The sequence below is a fragment of the Equus asinus genome, chromosome 22 (assembly GCF_041296235.1).
Source record: "Equus asinus isolate D_3611 breed Donkey chromosome 22, EquAss-T2T_v2, whole genome shotgun sequence".
Classification (NCBI taxonomy): domain Eukaryota; kingdom Metazoa; phylum Chordata; class Mammalia; order Perissodactyla; family Equidae; genus Equus; species Equus asinus.
The window spans coordinates 46,547,551-46,560,195 of record NC_091811.1 but is presented as its reverse complement, the minus strand read 5'-3'; the positions used below and the strand labels follow the sequence as shown (position 1 = coordinate 46,560,195).

The following is a 12,645-nucleotide window of genomic DNA, read 5'->3' as shown; positions in this document are numbered from 1 at the left end:
AGGTACTGATTTCTGGGGCTTCATATCCAGAGATTTTGATACAATAGGTGGGCCCAGGAATCACATAGTTCCACAAATCATGAGTAGCCATGACTGGGTATAATTTGCCTTAAATGATATAAATTGAGAGGTTTTTTTCCCTCCCATCAGTCAACAAACTTCGTAAGTGTTAGTGTGTACTGGTATGTAGTGGTTATGATTGTGGTAACATAGAATAAAATCTAGTCCCGTAGCCCACCAGCTTCTGCATGCCTTGGCCCGTGGTTCGCTCCACCTCCGTTGATCAGTCTGCTCCCACTCAGCTGCTAGGTGTACCTCTAAAGGATCAAGCGCGTTGCTACTTCAGAACACTGGGCGTGCTCTTCCCCGTGCTGATCACCAATCCAATATCTGCATGTCTTCCTCCCTTAGTGCAGGTCTCTGCTCAAGTGTCACCTCCTTAAAGAGGTCTTCCCTGACCTCCCAATCTGATTGTACTCCTAGTCCCTCTTTCACCTTAATCCTGCTTCATTTTTCCTCCCAGCACTTAGGAATTATATATCTGCATATATTATCTGTTTCCTCCACTAAAATACAAGCTCAGTCGGGGGAAGGGACTTAGTTTTATTCACTGTTCCATCCTCAGCACCTAGAACAGTGTCTAAGACATAGTGGATACTTTTTTTTGTTGAATGAATAAAAGAATGAGAGGTTGTACCTTTCCTCGAAGAACAGTGGGGAAAGGAACACATCCCAGCTGTGGTAGGTGCTACACACAGGCTCTGGTCTCTGTCACTATTTCTGGCCAGAGCAAACCACTAGCACTGACAGAACCTCTTGCCCTCTGAAGACCATGGTTTCTACTATCAAAGACTCCAGGCCTGAGTCATTCCTGAGCGGCAGGTGTCTTCCAGTGGGGATCCTCATTCAGCTGACTCTGCTTTGGAAAGACCGAGACTAGCCTCTACTCAACTGTCAGTGCTGATCCACCACCAGCTGCACTTGCTAGGATTCAGCAGGCTGTAGTTTCTTATAGAAGTCGAGGCTTAACAAGAAGAGGCAAGCCATGAGCAGGGGTTAATTAATTTCTTTTTTATTACCAAACTCTATGATACGACAACGCCAGTCACTTTATGTGAGTCTGCGTATGTGTGATGCTGCCACCTACTGGCTGTATGACTGAATCAGTTGTGTATTGCTACCATACTAATGCATAACAAACTGCCCCAAAATGTAGTTGTTTAAAACAACAGCAATCATTTTTCACAAGTCTACAGTTGGCTGACTTCTCTCATACATCTGTGGTCAGCCGGCAGGTTGGCTGGTTTAGGATGACTTCATCTGAGATGACTTGTCCCTCTGCTCTGCATGGTCTCTCAGCAGCAGCATGTTAGTCTGGGCTTGTTCTCATGGCAGTGGCAGAGTTCCGAGAGAGAGTGGTGCACAAGGGCTCTTGAGGCTCAGGCTTGGAACTCAAACATCATTTTGCTGCATTCTATTGATCAAAACAAGTTACAAGTCCATTCTGGATATAAGGATTGAGCAAATAGACCTTACCTCGTGATAGGAATAATTACAAAATCATATTGCAAAGGGCATGGATATAGGGAAGAGTGGAGAATTGTGATCTATCACAATGAACATGAGGAAGAAGTTACTTAACCTTTTGGGCATCAATTTCCTCAATAAGGAGAAGAATAAAACCTACATTATACCGTTATTTATTAAAGGAGATCATGGGCTTAACATAATGCTTGGCACGACAGTTAGCTCTCCACAAATGACAGAGAAGGTGAATATGATTAATATGATGACATAGACAGAGCATAGTGGTAAAGGTTACAGACTGATGCCAGATGCCTGAGTTAAAATCCCAGCTCTGCAATTTATTAGCTGCACAATCTTGGGCAAGTTACTTCACTTCAATTCTTCACTGTAAAATGTAGATAAATAATATTACCAAATTCATAGAATTGTTATGAGGATTAAATAAGTTAATAAAGGGAAAGAACTTTGAACAATGCTCATAATTCTTTAATAAAAACAGTGTAACATATAACTTTTAAAAATTAAGTTTATAAATTAACATACATAACATTATTATTATTAATTATTCTTATTATTGGAATACCATGGGAACACAGAGGAGAGGTACCTGTTTCTACCTGGGGAGTCAGAAAAGACTTTGTTGCATGGATACTTGCACTGAATCTTAACTGACATGAGTGCCCTGTGGACAAGGGAGGTAAGGGCATTCCAAGCAGAAGAACAGAAGGATGGACAGTATGCATAAATACGCAGATACTCATGTCATGTTCAAGAAATTCCAAGGGGTGCATATTGGTTGGAGGAAAAGCATGTTTCAGGGCAGTTGGCTAAAGATGAGAACTAGAAAAATCTAGTCATTTGCATATGAACAATATTTGAAACTCCATAATTAGACAAGATAGATAGGTCCAGAAAGAAGGGAAGAGTACCCAAGATAGAATCATCAATATTAGCAGAGTAGAGGGGCAGAGAAGCATTCAAAAGAAACTGCAGAACAGTCAGAGAGGCAGGAGGAAAACCAGGATGCCAAGGAAAAAGAAAGCTTCAAGAAAGAGGGGATGGAATTTTATTCAAATTAAAAATGAAACCAGGTGACTTCTGCTTTCCCTAAGAGCAGATCAAGTAATTCACATCAAACCTTCCCCTGAGAAAACTAGGGAAAAATTCTGCTCTAAGGCATCAGTGTTCAGAAGGTAGTAAAGAAATAAAGAACCAAGATCTGGGAGAAGATAGAAATACAGAGATGAACCCAGCATCTAGGGACTACAGTTTCCCTGGGAGCATTCACCAGTTCTGGAAGAAGCTATGAAGAGGTTTGTACATGTATTTGTTCACCTGTTTTCAGTTCTTTTGGATATATACCCAGGAGTGGAATTGCTGTGTCATACGGTAATTCTATGTTTAACTCTTTGCAGAACTACCAAAATGTTTTCCACAGTGGCTGCACTATTTCCATCCCCATCAGAAATGTACAAGGGTTCCAATTTCCCCACATCTTCACTAACACTGGTTATTTTCCATTTCCTTATTTATTATTATAGCCATCCTTCATTCTTTTGCGTGTAGATATCCAGTTGTCCAAGTACCATCTATTGAAAGACTATTATTTCCTCCATTGAATGGTCTTGGCAAATCAGTTGACTATATATGTGAAAGTTTACTTCTGGACTCTCAATGGCATGCATTGATCCATATGTACATTCTTATGCCAGTACCACACTGTCTTGATTACTGTAGCTTTGTAATTGGGAAGTGTGAGTCCTCCAACTTTGTTCTTTTTTTAAAGATAATTTTGGCTATTCTATCTGATGTTAACTCTGCTTTTTTGGTAGATGTCCTTTCTCAGGTTGAGGAAGTTAAACTTCTATTTTTGTGATTTTATCATGAAAGAGTACTGAATTTTGTGAAATGCTTTCTCTGAATCTATTGATAGGATCATGTGGATTTTGTCTTTCATTCTATTAAAATGATGTATTATAGTTACTAATTTTTGTGTGTTGAACCAACCTTGCATTCCTGAGATAAATTTATTTTGGTGTCTAATCCTTTTTATATGTTGCTGCATTCACTTTGCTAGAATTTTAGGGGAGATTTTGGTCTCTACTTTGGGCACTGCTTTTGCTGCATAAGTTTTATTGTTTTTTTCATTCATTTCTAAGTATTTCATGGATTTGAGTTACTCTCTAGTGTCCTTCATTCCAGCCTGAAAAAGTCCCTCTTCTGTCATAGGACACATTTTCTGGTCACAAATTCTCTCAACTTTTGTTTGTCTGTTAATGTAGTATTTTCTCCTTTTTTCTGTGTGTGTGAGGAAGATTGGCCCTGAGCTAACATCTGTTGCCAATCTTCCTCTATTTGCTTGAGGAAGATTATTGCTGAGCTAACATCTGTGCCAATCTTCCTCTATTTTATGTGGGAAGCCGCCACAGCCTGACTTGATGAGTGGTGCTAGGTCCACATGCACGATCTGAACCTGCGAACGTGGGCCACCAAAGCAGAGTGTGTGAACTTAACCACTCTGCCACTGGGCTGACCCCTTTCTTCTTCTTTTTTGAAGAATAAGTTTGTTACAATTATTGGTTGGCATTCTTTTTCTTTCAGCACTTTGAATATATCATTCCATTGCCTTTGGCTGCCATGGTTTCTGATGAAAAATCAGCTACTAATCTTATTGAGGATCTCTTATACCTACTGAGTCACTTCTTCGTTGCTGCTTTCAAGATTCTCTGTCTTTGATTATGATGGGTTTAGGTGTGGATCTCTTTAAATTTATTCTACTTGCAGTTGTTACTTTCTTGGATGTGTGTATTAATGTTTTTTATCAAATTTGGGAAGGTTTTGACCATTATTTCTTCAAATATTCTTTCTAGCACTTTTTTGCCTTTCCTTCTGGGTCTCCCATTATATGCATATTGGTAAGCTTGAAAGGGTCCCATAGGTCTCTGAGGATTTGCTCATTTCTTTTCATTCTCTTTTTCTTTCTATTCCTCATTTATCTTCAAGTTTTGTTTTTGTTTTTGTTTTTGTTTTAGTCTGTTGCCTACTCAAATCTGCTGGCGAGTCCCTCTAGTGAATTTTTTATTCCAGTTATTGTATTTTCTACTTCAGGATTTCTTTTTATAATTTCTCTGTTTTTATTAATATTTTCTATTTGGTAAGACATTGTTCTCATACTCTCCTTTAATTCTTGAGACATGATTTCCTTTAGTTCTTTGAACATATTTTAAATAGCTGATTTAAAGTCTTTGTCTAGTAGGTTCAACTGGGCTTCCTCAGGTACGGTTTCTATTGACTTTTTTCCCCTTGATATTGGCCATACTTTGCTATTTCTTCGTATGTCTAGTATTTTTTTTATTGAAAACTGGGTATTTTAAATAATACAATGTGGCAACTCTGGAAATCAGACTCTGCCTCCTCCCCAAGGTTTGTTGTTGTTGCTAATTGTTTTGCTGGTTGTTTATTTAGTGACTTTAATGAACCAGTTCTGTAAAGCCTGCATTTTTGGTGACGTGTGGCCACTGAAGTCTCTACTCAGTTAGCTTAGTCAGCAGCTAATGAATGGGCAGAGCTCTCCTTAAACATCTGGAACCAATAAATCTCCCAGTCTTTGCCAGGGTCTCCGTCTGCATGTTGAGACACATCTTCCACACTCAATGAGGCAGTTTAGGCTCACCTTAATCTTTATGTCTTGCTTGCACAGAGCCTCAAGGTCAGCCAGAGGTGAAAGCTTAGGGCCTTCTGGGTCTTTTTGAAGCATGTGCATGGCCTTACGCTTGTGCATGGCTTTCTAGGTTCCCAGGAATATGTTGGAGATTTTCAAAGTCATAATGGACATCTTACTCCTCAACTTTTCCTTTTCAGGTTTTTGGTTAGCCTACCGTTTGTCCCAACTGTTATTCATCACCTCAGGCAGCCGTGATTAAAACATTTGCCAGTAAATGTTTTTCACAAACGATTCCACAGAGGGGCTTTTAGCACTAGGTGAACTTTATTCAGATCAAATGAAGATAAGCTTTTGAATGGGGTCTTCCAGGGAACCACCAGACAGTCAAATAATTACAATTCTCTCAGAACGAGGCTTTGAAAGAGCTCCAGCTCTGTTCTGCTCCCTCTGGTATCAAGGATGTGGGATGTTATTTTTCAAGGCTACCGCTGAGCTGGGGATGGGACTAGAAGTTAAAATGCCACAAAGCTTGTTCCTATAGAGACTCAGGCGTTTTTCTTGAATAAATACTCCCTGGGTTGCTGCAAGCCTTTGGTTAGTTTCCAGTTCTGGAAAAGTCAATTCTGACAATTTCTGCCAGTTTTTTCATTGTTTTTATAGAGAGGCGAATTTTCAGAGCTCCCTTGCCATTTTCCCGACCTGAATATTTAAGGGCAGGTGTTATTATTGACTTTTCTTGGCCAAAGAAAAATCTTGGTATGGCAGGGCTTCCGAATATTTTTAAGAGTAAGCTATAACACATTGCCTCCACTAATTTATGAATTGACTTAGGAATATCTGACCAAAGCATGCCATTAATGGAAGTGATATTGAGGGTTTTTGTTTTTTGTTTTTTGTTTTGTTTTAACAGCTATTGGTCAAGATTTCAACATATTTTTAAGGCTACTCACTATCTTATGATAGTCAAACTCTGTTATCACTATAAAGAAGGATGCTAGTGTTCCTCTAAAATATATGATGGAGATATGCATCTCTTTATATTAAAAGTTCTGTCATTATTGAGACATTTTATAAAGGCGAAGAGGGGCTAAAGACATAGTCCTCTATTTTTTTAAATTTTTTCCAGCTTTATTGAGATATAATTGACATATAACATTGTGTAAATATAAGGTGTACAATGCGCTGATTTGATACACTTATATATTGCAAAATGATAACCACCATGGCATTAGTTACATTTTAATTCTTAAAAGAGGTGGAGACACCATCTGGCTATTAGAATGGCTACAGCGGGAGAAAGGGTCACTCAGAGTCTAGGGTTTGGATTTCAGCATTGCAGGACAGCCTGAGATGATCAGTCTCTGAAGAATTAGTTCATGCTACCTAAACTTTCAAAAGACTTAGGTATAAGCCAGAATGTGATTTTACTAATCTTAAAAAGATGCTCTGCAACAGAAACTGTTATGTAGGTTGTAATGATCTTTGTCATTGTACATTATCTTCCCAAAGGCAAATCCAGGCAAGAAATCAAAATGAAAACAAAAGGCTGTGAGAGAAGCATGGAGTTACTGCAAGGCAAACAAATTAGATGACCTTAAGAAATGTCCTCAAACTCCCCAATGCAGAAATAGCCTGTAGAGTAAAATATCTGACATAATCTGGAACACAACACTCCTTTTCTCAGGATAGTAATAGAAACTTTGTGACAAAGTCTTATTCTTGGCTCCATGCTGACCTAAGCCCTTTGATAACACAGCCTAACACACAATAAAACTTGATTCAGTTTAGGATTTCTATTTTCTTTTTTCTAAGTGATAGTACATTCTAGTGATTCCTGAGACTATACACTGGCAGCCTTTTTTTTGAGCTTGGGTGTCATCAAAGCTTCTTAGCCAAGAGAATCTCTATCACAATACATAGTTTTAATGTTTCCTTAACACTTCTCACTACCTGAAATCATCTTACTTATTTACTTGTATATTATCACCTCCATCTAAACAGAGACTTTGTCCTGAGAACAAGCCCTTGGAGAACAAGGACTTTGTCTATATTTTTCATTATTATATTCCCATTGCTTTTATAAGTGTCTAGACCATAGAAAACAATCAATAAATATTTGTTAAATTCATTTAATAATTACTGTTATAGGTGAGAGTATAAGAGGAATGAAATCTTAGCATTAATTTTGGAGATTCATTGCTGTTGCCTCCATATTGACTATTTTTGAGACTAGAATTTGAATGACTAAAGAGCCATTCCTATTTGTGCCCATTCTAGTAGCGGAAAAGCACAAACTTTAAAGGAGTATAGGAAGAGGTTGGTCAAAGGGTGTAAACTTTCAGTTACAAGATGAGTAAGTTCTGGGGATCTAATGTACAGCATGGTGACTGCAGTTAATACCACTGTATTGCATACGTGAAATCTGCTAAGAGAGTAAATCATAATTGTTCTCACTACACCATAGAAACAAAAAAGGTAACTATGTGAGGTAATGAATGTGTTAATTAGCTTGATTGTGGTAATCATTTCACAATGTACACGTATATCAAAACATCATGTTGTACACCTTAAATATATACAACTTTTACTTGTCAATTATCTCAATAAAGCTGAAAAAAATAAAATATATGCTTATTTTGAAAGAGAGAAAAAAGGAAAGACTATGGATAGCTGAGATCTATGGCCATTTTATATGACTACAGAACCAAAAAGTAGACAGAACAATAAATGCCTTAGAAAGTCTTAAATTTCTCTTAATCATATGTCAGAAAAGTAAAGCAAAACATTGACTAATTGTTCCTACTACCTGCTTATTCCTCATAGACTATATTAAGTTGAGAGACACTTAGAATCAAAAAATTTTAGTTTCAACTGGGAAATGTTTCTTTCTGCTTAACTACTTAGTTTATAACGGTGATTTGAAGGGTATGCTATCTTTGTTTCCTGGGGAGGCATTTAGGAAGGTCTAAACAATACAGTACAGAGGATGATCATCAATTCACTGTACACACTCCTGTTCTGGGTGTGTTAATGACAGAACTAATGACATAAGGTTATTGAATGAGTGCATGATTGCAGACATTGGTGTTTCTTCTATACGTACTAGTTTTTCTATCAACCAGTTTTCATGCTTATGTAAATTACTTTCTCCCACTGACCCAAAGCTGTAGAATGAATTTTCAAATAATATAAACCAATTGAGATTTTAAACTTAGGAGAAATAGTTAAAAATCGTTAAAAAAAAAATCAATTCACCGCTACTATCCAGGGGTCTCCAATTCTCTGCAGTAAAACAAACAACAGAAAAGTAGGGACTGAGGGAAATTGAGAAATCCAGCGAAAATCAGTACACTGCAACCCCTTGATGTACACACGCTGTAGAATCCCCATCCACCCCTTGAGAGTGGGCAGCACCGGTGAACATGATGGGCTATCACCACGGGAGAATCCTCACGGGAATATCTGTATTTGTCTTCTATTGCTGCAAAATCAATTACCACAAACTTAGTGGCTTCTTCCAACTCATTTATTATCTCACAGTTCTGTATGTTACAAGTCCAGGCACAGGTCAGCTACGTTTGATACTGAGGGTCTCAGGAGGCCGAAATTTAGGTGTCAGCTAGGGTTACAGTGTCATCTGAAGTTTGAAGTACTCTTCCAAGCTAATCCAGGTTGTTAGAAGAATTCAGTTTCTTGTGGTTGTACAACAGAGGTCCTGGCTTCTCTCGCTGGCTGACAGCTGGAAAGTAGCTCTCATCTCCTAGAGGCCACCCTTAGGTCTTAGCCGATGTGGCCCTCTTTCAACATGGTAGCTAACTTCTTCAAGGCCCACAGGAGAATCTCTCAGACTTCTTGTGAGAGCTCACCTTATTAGGTCAGGCCCAGCTAGCACTGTCTCCCTGTTGATACTCAAAGCCAGCTGATTAGGGACCTTAACTGCATCTGCAAAATTTCTTGAACCTTGCCATATAACATAGTCTAATCATGGCCATATCATCAGGGGAGTATCATCAGGGCATTTGGTTTGTGGTAAAGGATTGCTTCAGTAGCACACTGTGAACATGACCCTATACACATACGGCTATAATTTTATAGGACTATATAGGTATATAGGATTTTACCTATATACCTATAGGATTTATACCGTAGGACTATAGGATTTTATAATCATCTATATAAACTTTAAATTTTATGTCACTTTACAAGTGACAAAATGCTGGTACATATTATACATTATCTGATTTTCAGGACTACCTGTCAGAGAGGCATAGGAGATATCAGTCTAATGTTACAGGTAGAAAAACCAAGCCTCAAAGTAGCTAAGAGATCACCCAAAGCTTTAGAGTAAATTAGTAGTGGAGTTGGGCTTCAGCCCAGGGTCTTTTCACATATAGTCCAGTGCTCTTTTTTCCTGTAGTTTTCAAACTGCATTTGGTGAGGTTCCAAGGAGATGTCTCAGGGACTACTGAAAGAACTGAGGGTGACTCAGAAGGAGGGCTAAGCGTTGACACAGAGGCCCTACTTTTGTTTGTTCTATATGTTGGGGGTTCTACACAACCTTGCTGGCTTGCTAAAGGCAAAGAAGAATGTTTAAAAAAAATTTAGTTTAGGGGGCCAGCCCCGTGGCCCAGTGGTTAAGTTCGCACACTCCGCTTTGGCGGCCCAGGGTTTCGCCGGTTTGGATCTTGGGCGAGGACATGGCACCGCTCATTAGGCCATGTTGAGGTGGTGTCCCACAAGCCACAACTAGAAGGAGCCACAACTAAAATATACAATTATGTACCAGGGAGATTTGGGGAGAAAAAAGCAGGAAAAAAAATAAAAAAGAAGATTGGCAACAGTTGTTAGCTCAGATGCCAATCTTTAAAAAAAAAAAAAAATTAAGTTTAAAAAATGGTTAGATAGCTGTATATTAAAAGCCAAGAGTCTATTCCAGTCAAATTTTAGGAAGTTGTCATTTCTTGCAGCAGCTGTTGAACCTTTTATAAAGAAAAAGACAGAAAAAACAAAAAGAACCACATTAAACAGTTGGTTTGAAATGTACACTTAGAAAAAAAATGATGAACCCCACACCCTTCCTTTTTAAAATAATTTAAAAAAATTAATACCTTCTTAATGTCTGGTCTCTTATTTTTCTTTTCATGCAGACACTGACTAGCAACAGAGTACATAGTTTCAACAGAAGTGGAATCAATGTCATTCATCTTCTTATCAATATAATCTTCAATTGTCTTTTCTTCATCTTCAATTTCGTCTTTAATATCTAGCTTTAAAATGAATGTTAAAACTTTCAGAGCTTCAAAGATAATTGAAAGGAATCAGAATATAAATTTTAATTATTTAATCTACTTCATAATAACGTATTCATTTTACTTTCTACTTTTATAACTTTACTAAGAATTGAAGACATACAGGAGAAACTCTATTTATTTACACATACAGACATACCTACATACATACGTATATACCTTCTAGACACTTTCAGCCATTTGCTTTCTAATTTTTGCTTTATATTACTGAGCAAATTGCTCCCATGTTCCCATTAGCAGCATTTACTAGGCTGCCAGCACAGGGTCCTCTGCTTCTTGTGCTTGTGCTTGTGCTTCTGATAATGCAATTCCAACTTCTGGACCCAGACTCCCCCTCCCTGCACAAGCAAACTTCTCTATGGGTATTCACACTGTTGAATCAAAGAGAAAGAGAAAGGAGGAAAAAGGGGACAGGGCCATGATGAAAACTAATGAATAGGGAGAGTAGCGTAGGACTAGGATGGTGTAGCGAGTTGAGCAATGGCCCCCAAAAGATACAGCCATGTCCAAATCCCCAGAACCTGTGAATGTGACTTATTTGGGGAAAAAGTTCTTTGCAGGTGTAATTAAGTATTTTGAGAAAAGATCATCCAGGATTACCCAGGTGGGCCCCAAATCCAACGACAAGTGTCTGTATAAGAGAAAGAAAGAGAAGAAAACAGATACAGAGGAGAAGACAATGTGACCTGGAGGAGAGACTGGAGTGATGTGGCCACAAGTCAACAGCCACCAAGAAGCTGGAAGAGGCAAGGACAGATTCTCCCCAGAGCCTCCTAGGGGGAACGTGGCCCTGCAATACCTTGCTTTCAGACTCCTGGCTCCCAGAAATAGGAGAGAGTAAATTTCTGTCATTTTAAGCCTTTTTGTGGTAATTTTTTTACAGCAGCCCCAGGAAACAAATACAGATGGAAAAGACTATTTATGTGAGGTTAATTGTAAGCTCTCCAGAAACTCTTCCAAAGGAGAAATGTTGAAAGTGTTTGGGCAATGGCAGAATCTGGTGATAGAAAGGTCCTTTAAAAGATCACTCTCTTTTAGGTACACTTGTATTAAAATCTTATTAGTTTACAGTCATACTGCATTCAAACCTCAAGAATAAGTGAAAGAGTACAATCTTCCCTGAAGTTTTAGGATTTTCAATATTATATGATGATGCGCAAAACCTGTGACTGAGATGGATTCCATGTTTTGTGTGTTTCATCCTTACTCAAGCCAAAGTTTTGAAGCTTTATAATATTCTGCAGGGGAAAAAGTCTGAGGCAAAACAATGGAAAACCTAGGCCTTTAGACAGATAGACCCTGCTTAAAAAGTATAAATTAGAAGGTAGTAAAACACTGGGTTCCGTCTTTAGTCCTCTATACCTTTTTTTATTGTCCTCCTGTATTTTCCAATCCATACCCAAAGCTTTATCTATGCCTGAACACTAATGCCTCAAAAACGCTATCTCCAGCCCAGGCTTCTTTCCTGAGCTCCAACAACCAAAGAGAGAATTTTATTTCTTTGATGAAAACAAAATTTTCCTTTTTAGGTGCCACGGTAAAAAAAATTCAAATAGGATCAAAATAACAACTTTTCACAATAATATTATGTTCTACAAATCTAATTTAATGTGAATTTTTTTTTTTTAAGGATTGGCACCTGGGCTAACAACTGTTGCCAATCTTTTTTTTTTTTTTCTTCTACTTTATCTCCCCAACCCCTGCCCTGTACACAGTTGTATACCTTAGTTGCAGGTCCTTCTAGTTGTGGGATGTGGGACGCTGCCTCAACGTGGCCTGAAGAGCAGTGCCATGTCCGCGCCCAGGATCCAAACCCTGGGCCGCCGCAGCGGAGCGCGCGAACTTAACCACTCGGCCACGGAGCCAGCCCCCTAATGTGAAATATTATATAGCATGCAATGCATTACTAGATATCCAGGAAACCATGGAAAACTTTATAATGCACTGTTTTATAAGGGACACCTGTAGCAATATTATAATATATAGATATTCTACTTATGGCTTTTCTCTGAAAGAGTATGGCACCAAGCCCTTGAACAAATATATTAGATCTTTTGACTTTCTAATCCTCATTCTGGGGAAATAATCTGGTACATGTATATTGTCTAAATTTGTGACACTAGTTTGTCCCATTAGAACACATAA

General features: G+C 38.4%; 1 protein-coding gene across 4 annotated transcripts in view; it reads right to left on the bottom strand.

The window, feature by feature from the left end:
• Positions 1–6,304: 6,304 nt before the first annotated feature.
• IRAK4 (interleukin 1 receptor associated kinase 4) overlaps positions 6,305–12,645 on the bottom strand; it is a 28,490-nt gene continuing 22,149 nt past the window's right edge. For all 4 annotated transcript variants that reach the window (XM_014836298.3, XM_044755557.2, XM_014836299.3 and 1 more), the window contains exons 11-12: positions 10,300–10,458; positions 6,305–10,170 (exon numbers count right to left, since the gene is read on the bottom strand). In XM_014836298.3, coding sequence (XP_014691784.1) covers positions 10,135–10,170; positions 10,300–10,458 — 195 coding nt within the window. In that variant the 3' untranslated portion in view covers positions 6,305–10,134. The remainder of the gene's footprint in view (positions 10,171–10,299; positions 10,459–12,645) is intronic.